The sequence below is a fragment of the Paramormyrops kingsleyae genome, chromosome 25 (assembly GCF_048594095.1).
Source record: "Paramormyrops kingsleyae isolate MSU_618 chromosome 25, PKINGS_0.4, whole genome shotgun sequence".
Classification (NCBI taxonomy): Eukaryota; Metazoa; Chordata; class Actinopteri; order Osteoglossiformes; family Mormyridae; genus Paramormyrops; species Paramormyrops kingsleyae.
In genome coordinates this window covers 22,073,488-22,090,190 of record NC_132821.1, presented here as the reverse complement: position 1 = coordinate 22,090,190, position 16,703 = coordinate 22,073,488, and the positions used below count along the sequence as shown (strand labels likewise).

Here is a 16,703-nt window from a genome sequence, read left to right as displayed (position 1 = left end):
TTGGTTTTACTGGATGACCCTGCTCACCAGCGCAACAAATTGGCCCCGAGGTGGACAGGTCCCTTCGAGGTGGTACGGGCGATTCAGCCGCCGGAACACCCTCTCCCTGTCAATTTCCAGATACGGGCCTTGTCGCATCCGGGGGCCAAGCTCAAAATTGTACATTACAACCGGCTCAAGCCCTATATTCCTGGACCAACCGCTGACCTTACGAGGCCAGTACCTGACAACCCTTCAACACCAGCTGCTTTACCTGGCTTACTGCCATGTGTACTCCGGCCTGTGCCTCCTTCACTGCCTCAACATGCTGACCCATTGGGGCCCAACCCATCTGTCTTACAACAGCCTGATTCTACTGTCCGGCCTAGAGATGGTGCTGACGTGGTGGTGCGATCGATCCCATCTCTGTCCCGTGTGACTGTCCAATCCGCTGCTCCTCCGCAAGAGGGTGGCCCCCCTTTAAGGCGGGCTTTGCCTCAGCGCCAGCGACACATGCCACGTCATTTGCAGGATTTTGTGTTACGCTACAAGTAGCTGCTGGACTGTGTGCTGGGTGGCATGTGTTCGTGCATATTGATTGTCACTTTCATACCATAAGTTGTGTTGTTGTTCTTCTTCTTCAAAAACAAAAAAAAAAAAAATTAAAAATCTGTTGGGTTCTGTATGTATGTTCATGCATTTGCAATGTGGACACGTGGTTGGGGTACTTCCATTGCATTGTTACCCTGGTCTGCTTTTGCTTCTTTATTTATTCATTTGTTTTTTTTTCATTCTGTAAGAAATGAGGCCATTTCTTGTGGGGTAAGGGAGTGATGTAACCATAGGAATGGGGGATGTGTTATCTGCTCCTTTTATTAGTTAAGGGAAATGGTTATGCTGAGCGGAACTAATGTGTTTGAAATTGTTGCATGGGGGGAGAGTGAGAAAAGGGGGGAGAATCCGGTAGCCGCCTGAACTGGGCTCCCCGCGATTGTTCTGAAGTAAAGATACCTCCAACTTAAGTGAATGAGTGAAGTCTCTTTTATTCACCACCCGTAAGCCAGCGAGCCTCGTCTTCTGAGTAGACTAATATTCAGATCCAGTAGCCCAGTATAGACCTGATATTACAATATTAACAATACTTCTACATACAAGCGATATATAAACAGCTGTCACTATAAGCACCGATAATTAAATGAACACTATCAAATTCTCAGAGCTCTCAAGCGGAGGATACAGTGGCAGACCCCGGGCAGGTCGCTTCCCGACACCATGGGGCTGCCCCCAGACACTGGTTATGACCAGTGTTGCAGTTTCAATGAGGATCGGCGATTATAGATATATTAACGTCAGTGGGGCGCCCAAGGGGTCGGTGAGTACTGTACTGTGTTGCACACTCAATGTGTAAATTGCACGTGCTGGAAATCAGTCACTAATTCATTCTGATTGAATCGCTGTGCAAATGTACTTGGATTTATAAGCTATATAAGTTATATTGGAGATAGTGATGTCATCTCACTTGGCAACTCCGGTACCACAGCATAGCAGATTGTACTGGGAGTTTGGGGGGCTCGATGCTCATTTAACTTCAGCTTTGAAGACTGGAATGTTCTTTCTCATTTCTGTTTCTGTTCCTTGTCATCTGCTGCCCTTGCAACCCCCCATTCCCGACAATATATTTCGCTGTTGCTTTGACTCGAAATCTGCACCCACGTCCAAGACAGCCAAGAAAAAAGTATTGTGCCCTCTTGGATTAAATAATGCACAGACTGGCAGCTACATTAAAATAATATAGTGCTTTTAATCGCTTGCCGCAGTTCGTCTGCTTTGAACTTAAGTATCAGCATGAAAATGAAGCCGGAAGATAAAATACGCGGCATGTGAGCGATAGACCTCCTCTAAATACTAATACTCGTCACCTAAGGGGATTGGGTAATACCACTGGTTATTTAATAGGCTGCGTGTCTGAATACGTCATCGCTACGGATATTATTAGACGTCATGGACCCTCACCTTCCATCTTAGACAGGGGTGGGCAATCTTATCCGCAAAGGGCCAGTGTGTATGCAGGTTTCTGGGATAACCTTTAGATAAGTTGTTCAAACCCAGGTGTGAGGACTCTTCAGGCAATCAGTCCTCTAATTAGTGACCTAATTAGGGAGTTGCAGCGAAAACCCGCATACACACCGGCCCCTTGTGGATAAGATTGCCCACCCCTGGCCTTAGAGGAGGGGGCTCCAGGGCTGTTTATCATGTGCATCCGGAGTGCAGGTAACGATTATCCACACGCAGGACCTCTCTCCGCACCCCCTTCACCTCCTCTTCCAAGTGTGTCGGCATTTTAAATTGAGGCGGGGGGGGGATCTATGACAGCCACCCACTCCCCCAGGCAATAGATGATACCTCCTTCATCGCAGACATCTGTATATATAAAAAAGCATTTTTACTCTTGGGTTTAACACCTCACAGTAAAACTGCAAATATTTACACAAAACATCAGACTGAAATCCAGCTAGTGAAGGTACCAGCAAACCACAACGTGATTATCCTGCACGATAAACGGAGCACACACGTAATGACTGCCGATGATGCACGGTGGTCACATGACTGTTCCTAACATCTTCGTTACTTTAGTTTTAATACGCTCATGATTCCTAATATAAGCTCTAAGTCAGTCCTTTCATTACAGCCTGAAATAATCTTCAGACTACCAAAGATGATGATATAATCTTATTGGTTTGACTTGCGTACATACACACGCAAGAGAGAGAGAGAGAGAGAAAAAAAAAAAACAGGCAATTCGATGTGAAAAACGGACATAGGGAGATATTATGGTAAACGAGATAAAAAATAATCCTGTAACTAGAGTTTATAAAGACCCGGGCCTCCCAGAAGCCCTGAAATGAAATTTTTAGTTGGTTTTATCTTGTGGGTCTTGCCTGTTGCCACTGTTGGACAGGGTGTAAACACTTTATCGTGCAATGTGATTACGGACAGGAAGCCATGGAGCACACTTGCAGATATCTGAACGGAGGAAGCGTCCTTCACCATCCGCCTCTTGCTCCAGGGGTTTGTCTCCTGCCCCGGGTGGCCTTTGAGTTGAATGTCCCAGTGGATGCGGAGGAGCAACCGCCGTGTGTCAGACACTGTAAATACCACGCTGATGTAATGCTAACTGAGTTAGCGGGGGCTATCCGAAAGACAAACACCCCAAAGGCGCGGCTTTGCGGCTCCCGTGCGCCCCCTGCTGGTGACACTCTGTGATGCTCCCGGCTTCCCAGTGGATCATGTCTCAGTGTCGCTCTGAAAAAACCACCTCAACGCACAACCTTCATGTCAACATGTAGCTGCTAGGTGGTAAAGACTAGAACTGACATTCGACGCATTTCGTAACGGTTGCAGGTACAGAAGATTTCGGTAGGATGAAAGCAAACTGAATAGTCCCAGGATGGATAAGGTCCACGTAGCAGGTGAAAACTGAACATCGCAATGACTTGCTTTTCATTAACCAGGAGCAACAAGAGAAACCCTTCTAGAAAAGTCCTGCTGGTGTCCTGTCTGGGTCTAAAGCCAAAAGATGTTCTCGAGAAGCACGGAATGGTGCGTGGACGTCACACAAACCACTAAGCGATGGAGGATGCATTCCAGGATTCTGGAGAGTGTCCCGACTCGGGGATTGCGCTCTTCCCCAGCTCTCAGGAGAATTCCTCCGGCGACGTGCTGGTGGTGCTGTACAGGTTGGGCCGCAGGGAAGCTTTAACGCTGCTGCGGTGGCAACCGTTGGCGCTGGCGTGACGGGAGCCAGGCCGCTTGCCACGGCCGGATCCGGGGTTGTCGCCGTCGGCTGGGTCGTAAACCACCACCATGCTGGACTCCATGCGGGAGAGGGTGTAGGTGCTGTTCTGCCGCGCCGGGTGGTGCCGCGTGGCTTGCAGCTCCAGCTCGTCATAGCTGGACACCTCCACGAATGGGCACCAGCGGAACGCGCGCTTGAAACCGGCCCGGAACCTGCAGAGAGCAGACCGGACTGGGATGAGCACGGCCCCCCTAATAACCCTATTCTGTGGGGGGGTTCATAGAGACCGTCACAAACACACAAAGCAATAAATGGTTTTCTTTTCAGGGTTACTGAGGGAGCGGCATGGTGAGTCAGTGCAGCCCAGGGTTATGGGTTCAAATCCCGCCGCTTCCCTGACTATGAAGTTTGCATGTTTCCCTGTGTCTCCTGTCTTGTGTGCCCTGTGATGGACTGGCATCTTGTCCAGGGTCTACTGGTGCCTGGCGGAGAGTCGAGGACCCCGCCCACCTTGCTCAGGACAGATGGCCCTGAGATGAACAGCACCGTAAAAAGGCAGCAGAGAGGACTCTAGCCCCAGGACAGGTGGTCATGAAAGCAAAGCAAAGGAGCAGCCAAACAGCTCCTCAGTTCCCAGCCCTTTCAGTCTGCGTTGCTTTCTCATCTCTCAAGGCTTTAAATGTTTAAATGTTCTGTAAAACAATTGTCAGAGCTACAGAATGTCTCTCTGGATTGCCAGGACGTTGCCTCTGCAGCTGTCTGTGTTCAGCCCAAGTCCCAGACTCATACTGGGGCCAAAACACAAAAAGTGGTAAACAGACACACCTAGGAGCTCGATGACACGACAGACACTCTCATAATACCGTACAAAAGCATCCATCACTTAGCCTGACTTCACCCTGTATCCTTTTGATCAGAGGATCCAATTCCCAAAGCTTCACGCCACCCCCAAAAGACATTTGCTTAACCGCTGCGCCCCCTACTGGTGGGACATTGCGACAGCAGGGGGTGCCTACCTGCTGTTAAGGCAGCAGTAGATGATGGGGTTGTACATGGTGGAGCTCATGGCCAGCCACAGCACGGAGAGATAGACCTGCTGGATATACTTCCATTTGTTGAGTCTCCTGTTTACGCCCGTGACGATGAAGTAGATGTGATAGGGCAGCCAGCACGTGGCGAAGGTCACCACCACAATGATCATCATCTTCACCACCTACGGGGGGCGGGGAGGGAGGATAGCAGAGAACAAAACACACAAGAAACAAATCACAGCCCAATGGGCTTAAATGGACATGTGTCAAGATGGACTCCAACTCACTTGCTGCAATGGAGTTCATTACCCATACCTCAATATGATTCACATTTAATTTCAAATGGATCGCAGATCTTGGATTCTGGGTCTTAGATCCTCAGTAAGGTTTAGAACAGGATTGGGGAACTTGTTCCATGGAGGGCTGGTGTGTGTGCGGGTTTTTGGGATGGCCTCTCAATCAGCCAATCACAGAGGGTCCCCAGGACTGGAGTTGAGAAGCGCTGCTTTATTATTGGCTAATGGAGAGGCCAACCCAAAGACCCACACCCACACCGACGTCCTTTGGTGTCACGCTAAGGGCCTGAGATCCACACCAGGCATTTCCTACTGCGTTCAGGTACTGAGATATTCAGGCAGAAGACAAGGCGGGCAAAACAAATCCATCTGAGCTGCTCTTGCCTTTAAGTTCATGCAGGAGGACGTTTTCATGGCATCCATCCATGATAAATAGCTGTACCAGGCTCTTCTAGACCACCGTCACTCTTAGATTAAGCGTCTTGATACAGCGGAGAGCCAGCTGGCCTGCCGTGATGCGACATTTCAGTATTTATAAGGTAATTATAACTGAATCAGAAATAAGGTCTAATGTAGTTTCTGGTTGAAGGTATCCATTATCTGTGTCGGAAATTGATTCCATAGCACTCGCAGAAGGCTTTGTGTGATATTTTATGGTTCGAATGGCGTGGCGTGAATTTAAGTTGGCCGTAGGTTTTGCCTGGAAGCGTCCATGCACCCCCCCCCCCCCCCCCCCACAATCTGCGACTCGTCACTCCTGACTGCAAATGCCAGCTCCTCTCCAAAGTTACGCAGCACGCCGGGGACTCTGACTTTTAAAGGAAAACAGAAAGACGGCCGCAAAGGCCACATGAAGTGGAAATCTCCTCGGGAGAAAATGTGAAACATGCAGAAGTAGTAAGAGAGAGCAGTGCATGCATATATTAGCGTTTCTATTATGGGGAATAAAAGGACGATTCCATGAAATAACATGAATGCAAAAATATACTTGAGGAGCAAAGGATTTGATATTTGAAATTTGGGTTGCATCTTTTTACATAATTTTTTATATTGTTTATTGGAATATATAATGCACATTCCAGCCTGTTTTTACATTTGCATAAAAATTGCACTGCATTATTCAGCATATCTGGCCATGTTGGATTGGCTTTAAATGTCAGCTGACTTGCTCAGGAATGTGGAAGAGGGCCCTTAGACTCCTCAAATCCCTGGTATTTAACGGGAAGTGACATCACTGGCAGCCGGACAGGCCCGGGTGCGAGACCGCAGCGGGTAACGGACGAGCGGGGACCCCCTCTGCCTGGGTGTCTCCAAAGGAGGCTGGACAGGGGGGGGGGCGAAGGGGCAAGCGATGGCAGCCGGCCTCTGTTCAATATATCACATGCCAGGCTGTCCTGTCCTGCTAGGATGACCAGTTTACACCCCACTTTTACTAAACCAGCCTCATTTATCTGTTTTCCGACTGGAAGTCAACCTTGGAACACCTGAGGTTTTCTTCTCTCCCTACTCTGCAGTTCTTGGTTCTTGGTATCAAGCACCATTTTGTATACATGACGTTGTAACGGACGGCCACACACTCCTACGAAGCACCTTGGGGCAACTGTGTTGTGAAAGGCGATATATAAAACTGAGCTGAACTGAAACTGACCTGCCGCCTGTTAGCAATAATGTCGGATATGACAGTTTGGGCTGCTGACCGGTGAGCGCTGACCCCATTCCCGGTCACATGGTCACAGACACAAACCCGTGGCTGCCTCAATACCTCATTTCAGGGACCCTGATACTAATCCGCTGCTCACGGTAAAACTCCAACATCCAACATCTCCTGTGCTTCTCAGAAGAGCTTAATCTGCGGTACGGATCACAGGTTCATTTACTGTACCGACGGGCCTGGGATTAACACCAGGGTCTGGTTTGTACGGACTGCGATTCGCCCTGGCAAATGCTGATCATTCACCCGAGTGTTTCCTTTTTCTGTGGTGGTTCCCACTGTTAACAAGACATGTTAATATCTAAAATGGAATAACATTCTTCAACAAAACTCCTCTGGTAAGAAGCTAAAGGCAGACAGTAAACGAGACCTTTAACCAACAAGATCTTTCTGCCAAACATGGGACTTGCAGAGGGGTGTCTGATGCATGCTGGGACACCAAACAATGCTTAGATAACTAATTACCCTCCTGGTATACGTTAAGTGGCGGTGCTGTGCATTGTCCGTGCATCGCCACGGAAACGCTCCCGTATAATTGTTGGCCGATCCGACGCTTGCTGGCAAAATGGCGATTGTGATCAAAACAGCGCCGTAATTAAGCGCCTCTGTGCGGGACAGGCGACGCGCTAATTAATTTTTTAAATACCCTCATCGTAATTAGAGGGGGCAAGCGGTCATTAGCTCGCTAACGGCGCCGGCATAAATATCTACGCTGCTTTGCACGCTGATGGATGCTGGGCCTTAACTAGCTGAATTGACAGGCAGCTGGTGGTGTATGCGGGGTCTACCACGGAGCCCTGGCAGGGGCAGGTAGCTGGGAATACCTGCGTCTCTAACTCTGACGGGCAGTAGTGTAGACGGCCGCCCGGGTCCTAAAAATAAACACGAAAGCGGTGGATAAACAAAGCCGGCAGCAACCTGTGTTTACACTGTGTCCGGTCTCCTGCCCTTTGGTGGGAATTTGGAGAGTCATGAAAGCCAAGATGCGTAAACCTGGGGAACGTCACAGCTCCAGAGAGACAGAGTGACGCGAGGCAGCTACTAAACGTCAGAACTCAGACAGTGACCAGAGCAGACAAATTCAAAGCAGAGCAGATACAAATGCAAATGTCACCCCTGGAAATAAATAAAGGCATTTACACACAGGTATGTATAACTAGTGGAAAATTACTGTGTCTTTTCAGTCATCCCCACTCGTTACTAATCTGCACACACAAGTACCTACAGTAGTTTCATTAATTTGTGAACTTTACATTTTTACAAAGCTTACATATCAATAATTAAACTAACTATTCCAAATAAATGATGGAGATATTCTCAAACACGTTCCCCCATCTTGAGGATGTGTGGAAAGGCTTTGATGTATCACAGGGGCGGCGTTTCTGTGTCTGAGCACCATTATTCCCATGGGGGGGGGGGGGGGGGTTGTATGCCGTTTTCCAGCTGCTGACAGCCTTGCCAGTGAAGCACAATTCCGCTGCCTCGCTAGGCCAGGTAATGACTTCAAATAAAGAAGCACATCTGTGACTCTCCATGGGGCCTCCAGCTGTCTCTGGGCGCGGCCGTCTGCAGCCGGGAGGTGCTGGGGTGATAGCTTAGCACTCAGCTGATACCACTGTAATAACAATCCCTCTAATCTCCACGTCAGAGCAGTGGCCTGAATCTCTGGGGCGGGGGGGAGCGTCTCTTCATCCAAATTGCTGTTTCTAAATTTTACTACATCCTACCAACAAGCTCACCTCTCACCTCTACCATTCATAGTATTTGTTTTCCATTTACAGCACCAGTCAAAAGTCTGGACATACCCGCTTTTAGCGCATTGGTTTCTATTTTAGCTGTGCTATTCAACTTACAGTATAAGGCCTTGAGGCAATTATGTAATACATTTCAAATACTGCAACAACCAAAAATTTTCTCATATTTACACTTTTCCAAATTGTCCCCATTCACTTCGATGACAGCATTGCAGACTCTCGGTGTTCCTTCAGCCAGCTTCTGGATGTAGCCACCTGGAATGCTTCTCCCACAGCCCTGAAGGAGTTCCCACAAGTACTGGGCACAAGTTGGGTATCTTGCTCTTACTCTTTGATCCAACTCATCCCAAACCTGCTCTGTTGGGTTTAGGTTGGGCGATTGTGGAGGCCAGGTCATCTGTCACAGCACTCCATCTCTTCCCTTGTTTCTACATAACCTCAAGGTGAGCTTAGGGTCATTATCTTGTTGAAAAACAACTAATTTTTAGTAGGTGTGCCCAGACTTTGGCGCCAAACTTTACTGTTTTTACCAATTTGCATTCTCAAATGACACAATTCAGCTACCTGCGCAAAGGTATAACAGAAATAGAAGCATTATTCTGCATTTCCTACGTGCTGCTGGAGCATGTTAACACCCCTAAGGGGGTGACGAAAACAAGGGTTTGTCCCTCTGTGGCTCACGGAGAGGAAACCCGGTGACGTTAATGCTCAGATATCGGGGCGTCCGTTACAATAAGAGCGGTCGGATTAAGCTCAGTTTCAATACCGACCTAGGAGGATTGGACCGCAGGGCCGTGTCTGAGATGCTGAGCCCCAATTCACGCTTCCTCTGAGCTTAATGACGGGAACGACCTCAGAGACAGGGCACCCGATGCTTACAGGTGGCAGGATTTAAGAAATGTTCTGGTCTGAAAGCAAAACTGCAAAAAAAATATCAGCTTCCCGTGTGGAGACAGAAAGATCAAAATAAAAAAGAAAATCCACTTTCAGATGAATATCCAAAATGAGACTGGGGGGTGGGGGGGTCTTCAACTGTGTCATTTGGTCAAGAGACTCTTCTGGGCAAAGCTGGCCCCCTCACACGAGTGAAAGGAGATCGCAGGGCTCTGAATTTGCTAAAATGGATTTATTCCGGTCGTCGTTTGAGAGAGAGTCGTCTGAGTCATTCCCCCGAGGTTCCCCCCCCCCCCCCCCTCCCTCTCTTACACACGAACATGCACACGCACACACAGCTACATGTTCTCAGAATGCAGACTCCATCCACAGGATGAACCTTCCTGACGGTCTGAGTAATTGCCGCCTTATGCAGGCTGTGAGTAATTACTCAGTCTGCCTCCGGTGGCTGGCAGAGCAATTACAGGACCGGTGATGATCGTGGATGCAATAACAGACTAAGACCTCTCCAATGTTTACTTCCGCTTACGAGGTTCAAACTCGGGGGAGAGAAGTGTTCTGATCTCCCAAGAAAAAACAGGAAACATAAATTCACAGATAAATAGGTACTGATGACTTGGCAAAACCATTATTCAGATTTTTTTATTCAGAGTCCATGACAAACTACCAAGATATCGATAATGACTATTTCCTTATTTCCTCCTGGTCTGAATTGTCTCGGCCTGGAGCAGTAATTCGTTTTGTGAAGAGAATGTAAATATTTGATCTATCTCACCTGCAGAGAAAAGCAGGCCAGCTTTCAGCTTGCTTTAGAAAGGTTACGATTTGGCAGGTAAGTGCACCATGTTTCCACATCTGGCGCCGATTTGTTCGCTGCTGGGTCCGATCCAAACGCCGATATGCATGACGGATAGCGATGAGGCCGTCCCAGCGCTCTTTTGGCTGCACGTATGGGCTGGATTTTCGTCTCTATTTGGATCGTTCCCCAGGGTGAGATTGGCCACTTACAAAGCGAACAATCGGAGCGCCTTGATCATCGGCCGACCTCGGCACGGAGTGCTGCTGTGTACCGATGGCTCAAATACCATCTGAGCTTCCTTGCGGTCTCACCCGAGGGATCCCTGCTTCTCATCTTCTCCTTATCATTTGTTGGCTTGGGGCTTTATCTCCATCTGAGCTGCCCACTGTGCGTAGCAGGACATTGCCTGAGGCTCCCATAAAAGAGAAGCATCTCCCCCTCTTTGATGCAGCTCGTCCAAATCTATGACATTCACTCTATAAAGTCATCCAGCCTGGACGACCATCAGTCTGGGCCCTTTTAATTAAGCTCCACTGCTATAATTGAGTGTGGTGGACAAAATGGAGCCAAGATGGCGTGGCATGGGATCTGAGGCACAGTTGTCCTGTGGCATGGGTAGTATATGTAATGAGAACATCAGCTAAATGAGTCCAAGATGCATTCTGAGCTCAATTATTATTCCTGAGACAGGAATATTAGCTGATCACGGAGTAGTTTGTCAGCAACAGGCAGTAACCATCAGCTCTCTGAGAGGCTCTCCCGTTTCAGAGGCCCGACTCCTCGTGATCCGCCTTACCTTTCTCTTGGCCCGAAGTTGCCCGTGGTAGTTGTCAGACGTGTCTCCGGGGATCTCGCCTCCCCATAGGGTGGCCCCCACGATGGTGTAAGTGATGGCCATCACCACTAGGGGCAGCATGTACACCAGAACGGTCACGATGATGTGATACCTGAGCCAACGCAAGGGGAGAAGGTGGTGGGGAGGGAAAGATGTCAAGCGACAAGTTTAGAGATGGAAAATCGAAGCGGGGAGTTGATGATCCCGTTGAGCGCGTGTGTTGAGCGAGTGACATGTGAGATTTGTGGGGTGGGGGCCATGAGGGCTGGGGGGGGCGGGGCTCACATGAGGGGGTCCTTGGAGTTCCTGGGCCAGGCCACATAGCACAGGGTTCTCCGCGGGATCTTCTTGGTGGTGGAGTAGAAGCAGAGTGGGAAGGCCAGCACCACGGCCAGCACCCAGATGGAGGCGATCACCACCTTGGTCGCTGTAGCCGACAGCCTGGGTTTCAGCGGGTGGATGATGGCCATGTACCTGTGCGGAGAGCAGGACCGCCACACCGGGGGCGGAGGGATGGGTGGGGCCATCAAACTGAATGCCAAGTTCTCATAACATCAAGCACACAGCATGTCCTGTACACAAGAACACCTTCACAGGTAACTCCTGACAAACTATCAACAAAAATGCCCAAAGAATGACTTTACATATACTGCTTATGAATTTATTATTTAGACACACATCGAAAAAGATGTTTGCTAAGATGTTATCAAGATCATATGTGTGAAAAACTTGAACTCCGTTGTCAATGGGGAGGGCACATTGTCCAATCACTGCCTAGTGTAACCCAAAGGGAATCTATGAAGCGACCAATGGGAAGTGGGTTCAACTGGTTATTGATTGGCAGAGTGACATGATCCCACCCACTGATTCATTCTGTGGTTTTCCATCAGAGAGTATGAATAACAATGGTGTATTCTGTGTACGGGACAGTAGTTGGGGGTAGGGTGGGGGGGGTGGTCTCCTCTGCTACATGGAACACATGCCCCCCTCCCGCAAAGGCCCGGGCAGTCAGTGCTAACCTGTTGTCTAGCTTCCGCGTCTCTTCATCCATATCTTGGCAAAAAAATAACATAAGAACATCCATTTACACCGTGGGAAAAGAGCTTTGTGGTTGCCATGGTTCTGCTAATTGCGTTACACGGTGAAACAAAACGGTAACCAGGTTTGCAGACAGCGCTAATTTCAAATCAAACACTTTGGCTTCTGGGCCATTTGTCGTGCCGGGAGGTGGGAGGAACAGGACGCATTACTGTGCTTGACGCCAGACAGCGGGGGGCCGTGGGGGACGGGTCGGCGTTTCCCTTGACGTGAGGAGCCGCAGCAGACAGGAGTCTGACGTAGTACGATTTTCCGCGCAATTGGGCTTGGTGACACAATGGACACCTAGCTAATGCCAACGCGGGCCCAGCCAGACCTTGGCTCTATTGACGTCATGCCTATAACAGCGCATTATGGATAACGATAAAATCACTATGCGTCTCCATCTGCGGTTTCTCTCCATTGCAGCTAATGACGAAGGCTTAAAACCCAAATGACAGCGAGACGGGTCGGCCAAGACGACTGCTTTCTTTACACACTCTCCTTTGTACTCTTTTCAGCATGAAGATGCAAACAGAAGACAGGGCATTCTGGAGGAAAGCCATCTCTGTGGTGACCTGGAGTTGACATTGACTTGACAAAACCATAACAATAACTGATTCATGGCTCGGCTCAGACTGACCCTCAAAGCCTCTCTTGGGGGTGGGATTAGGGGGTGTCTGTCCGCTGTAGGAATGCACAAATTATTTTAATGCCCCTAAAGATGTTTCCATTGCCTGCACTCAGATCAAGGACAGAGTGCCGACCGGAGGAGATGAATTACTGATCCCGTTCAGTAGCGCTAGCTAAGGTTGCACTGGCATCGTTGGGTGACCAGACTCACCCTGACCCTGCACTGGAAAAGTGTTTATGGGAAATGGATGGATGGATGGATAACCTTAACTAGCTATATTTTTATTTTTTGTTTTTTCCCCCTTATTTCACAGAACCTTTTAGATAACTACAGGCACGTCTGAGATGATGTTATCCTATAAATGAGAAAACTGTACACTGCTGTTCTTGACTGGTACCTTAGCTAGTACCTTCACTAACTGCATCAGCTGTTCTCTCTCTACTTGCACACAATTTCAATTTAAGGTTCTGTTTCGGTTCTGATGTGTACTGTTTAAACAGCACCCCAGCTGATGCCTGCTCTAAGTAATGGTTGCTTTACACTACTAAGATATTTACATTTATGCTGCACTTGTCGCTCACTGAAGGCCCTAACATTTCAAGTAAGAATCATGAAAGCAGTTTCAACGCAAAAACCACAGGATCTGCCACTGGGGGTTCCGTCACGTTAACGAACACACAGCCGAATCACCTTCATAAATAAGTCATTGAACCCCAGAGAGGCTTCCAGGATCCAGGGGTGGAGGGGTCTGATTGGCTGGGGCGTGATCGGTCGCAGTTGATTGGTCTCGGTTTACAGAGGACCAATGGCGCTGCGGAGTCCCCAGGTGGCAGCCTGCCATCATTACGGCACATTTACACGGCAGGAGTCCCTGACAAGAGCAATTTTCACAGCTTATTACGGTCATACTTAATTTATTTATGCTGCTGGATCTCAACCAGGGAAACTCCAACGAGGCGAGCCGCAGTCTCCCTCCGTTTGTGCACCAGCAGAAGAACCCCAAGTTACTTATTCACCACGATCCTCCAAACGTCGTGCAATTTTCTCTGCTAGACTGAAGAAATGTGTCTGTGAGGTAAAGGTGCATTCGAGAGTCTGCTCGGCCCGGCCTGGTCCATCTAGAGCCCTGATAACAGGTGGAGGGCATTCTGCCATAGGTTTAGTGTCATTCAAATAAATCGGGCCCAGTACTGGTACCAAAAGTCCAAAGCAGGCCTGCCTTAATCATTGAATTCCTTAATACAGGGACCACCCAGAACTTCTGTAGAACTATATATAAGTTATCCTGACCTTCCGCACCCACCTGCATGCTCCGGATACCCAGTACTGAAAGGAGTTCCTTGCACTCCAATATTGACTTTGGAACGTTGCCAAATGGGATTTCCTGATCAATTGGAAAACCTTTTGGGGTCTGCTGTGTTCCAAAGCACTCAGGGTGTGTGTGGAGTTTGTGTATTGTACCCACAATGCACAGCTTTCCTCCTGCAGTCCAAGAAGATGCAGTGAATTTGACCAGCATCCCCTTATTGTCCATGAAGTGTGAATGGGTGCTTATGTGTCCTGCAATGGACAAACATTCCAAACAAGATCGGGTCCCCTGGGAACCTTTATTAGATAAGTGGTTGGGATATGAATGGATAGATGAATCCCAATCATACAGAGACCTGCAGGACAGCTGTGATTCCTAAACACAGCCCTTCTATTCCCAGTCGATTCCTACGCTTTTAGAGATTGTACTCAATCTTACGCTCGGAACCCACGGCAGTCCTGCAGCAATGAATGCAGACTTCGTTTCCAAACCACAGTCGTCGTTAATAATATCTGTAGTCAGTCAGTCTTAATTATTATTTTTTTTGTCATAGTGACTGTGAGGTAAACGCGGTAAAAACGAGCGCTTCACCAACTCTGATGCACTTAATTTACGAAAGTAAGTTTACAAAGCAACATATTATCTGTCATAAGTTAGTCTCCAAGTACCTTTGTGAGCATAAAGTTGGCGTCTTGTGAATAGATTAAAACTTGATATTGATTCCAGCTTAAGTGGTCCGCAAAGAGCAGACACAACCCTGCCTTTTATTTCAGAATGTTATATTCCACCGTTTATAGTAATATTCATGTTCTCATTTTATTTAATGGCTACGGATTTTACCACTGTTACTGCCACTAACACTTCGCAGGAAATTCGCAGAGGAAATAGACATCAAAACTTGTGATTGCTGTCAACACCCATAGGGTTTTAGATTTAGATTAAGCTTTGATCGCACGGGGACGCCCCCCCCCCTCCCATTCCAGTCAATAAATAATTTAACATTTTTTCCCACAGCAAGCACTTCAGGAGCGACGTCCCGTGTATTTCATTTCCTTTAATAAACGGTTACAATTCTATGCTAATTAAGGTTTGATCGAATCTCACTTTAATCACATCTCTCATGAATTTGTGGGCCTCCGGGGAAATTCGATTCTGCAAATAGAGCTGTTCTTCAAATATTTTACAGTGCATGTAAAAAATTACGTACAATGCACAAGCTGAACACAGTGACGTTAAGGAGTGATATTTCCTGCATGCGTTTGGGAAACAGCTGTTAGACCTACCTGTCCACGGCGATGGCAGTCATGGAGTAGATGCTGGCGAAGACCGCAGCCACCGGGAAGAAGTTGTGGAACTTGCAGTAAGCCTTGCCGAAGTACCACTCTCCATGGGCGGCGTAGATGAAGTTGATGAGGGTGTTGAAGGCAGCCATGGACACATCGGAAAACGCCAGGTTCAGCAGAAAGTAGTTGGTGACGGTTCGCATGCGCTTATGAGCCAGAATGATCCAGATGACTACCAAGTTGCCGAAGACGGCCACGGCCAGCACGGAGCTGTAGGCGACCGACCAAAGCGCCACTTGCCACGGCGGCTGCACGAACTGGTTCGTGATATTCCCGGGAATGCCAGCGCTGCTGTTGGATCCATTATTTGGCAATGCCATTATAAAAGTTATTGTTTTTTTTTTTTACTCAATATCAAAATTCTAAACGCAAAATCTATATGGCGGGTAAATTGCGCAGATTTGGGGGAATCGATAGGTTCTCCGCCGCAGCAGATTTTGCGTGACGATGAGTGGTCAGCGCTACCCAGAGCGGTGTGCGCGCCCAGACCGCGTCTCATTGCGCGGATGCATCGCTGTGCAGCTCGGAGACGCACCGTGCGCAGGCTGCCCGAGGACTGAGGCAGTCACACGGGAAGGGGGGCTGCCGACCAGACGCGCCCCCAGCCCAGCCCACGATCTGACGAGCGCAGTTTATTGAAGTTACTAAAGCAAAGCGCCAGTCTGATGCGCGTCCCTGTCCGCAGCACTGACGCGCACGCCTGAGTCTATCGATCCTCCCTGATGGCTGAAATGAAGCTGCTTGGCGCGTCTATGACTCAAATCAGCGATGCAATGTGCCTAATCCCAGTAGTTTTATTATACAATACATCTGGCAATGATGGTCCGATTTGAGAGTGCAACCTTACTGCCTTAATACTGTGTAATATTGATGGGAAACATCCCTTAAAAGTTGTATTCTGTTCGGACTCCATAACTCTCATATTCACAGGTGTTTCCGAAGAAATCACTCGCATGACAATGCAGCTCCCAGCCCATAGGAAAGTTCGCTGTGCAACAGCCGATAAACTCAATATTACGGTGTGTGTGTGTGTGTGTGTGTGTCGTTCCTATGGACCCGTTGCTAAAAATTATCTTAGTAAATTCATCAGGGAAGGTGCATTATTCAGCTTCCACACTGGCATGCTGCATTCAAATAAACTGTTAGTCCCAGGCAATTAGACACTGCAGCCAGAAACAGCACAATAACATTTATTAATAGTACACTGAAGAACAACAGAGTGATCGTTCATTTCAGTTTAATTTT

At 48.3% G+C, this 16,703-nt stretch overlaps 1 protein-coding gene across 1 annotated transcript; it reads right to left on the bottom strand.

The window, feature by feature from the left end:
* Positions 1 to 1,110: 1,110 nt before the first annotated feature.
* On the bottom strand, positions 1,111 to 16,075 carry tacr3a (tachykinin receptor 3a). The gene is made up of 5 exons (XM_023799144.2): positions 15,399 to 16,075; positions 11,381 to 11,569; positions 11,057 to 11,207; positions 4,792 to 4,988; positions 1,111 to 3,987 (listed from the first exon to the last, which is right to left on the bottom strand). The coding sequence occupies exons 1-5, from the start codon at positions 15,776 to 15,778 to the stop codon at positions 3,675 to 3,677; spliced, it is 1,230 nt and encodes a 409-aa protein (XP_023654912.2). The 5' UTR covers positions 15,779 to 16,075; the 3' UTR covers positions 1,111 to 3,674.
* Between the last annotated feature and the right edge of the window lie 628 nt (positions 16,076 to 16,703).

What these genes read in the sequence shown, in the direction of transcription:
- tacr3a (XM_023799144.2), bottom strand. Translation starts at nt 15,778, where the DNA reads ATGGCATTGCCAAATAATGGATCCAACAGCAGCGCTGGCATTCCCGGG. An exon ending in AACTCCAAGGACCCCCTCAT is followed by an intron (nt 11,208 to 11,380) that starts GTGAGCCCCGCC and finishes GCGTTGGCTCAG; the next exon opens with GTATCACATCATCGTGACCG. An exon ending in TACTGCTGCCTTAACAGCAG is followed by an intron (nt 3,988 to 4,791) that starts GTAGGCACCCCC and finishes TGCTCTCTGCAG; the next exon opens with GTTCCGGGCCGGTTTCAAGC.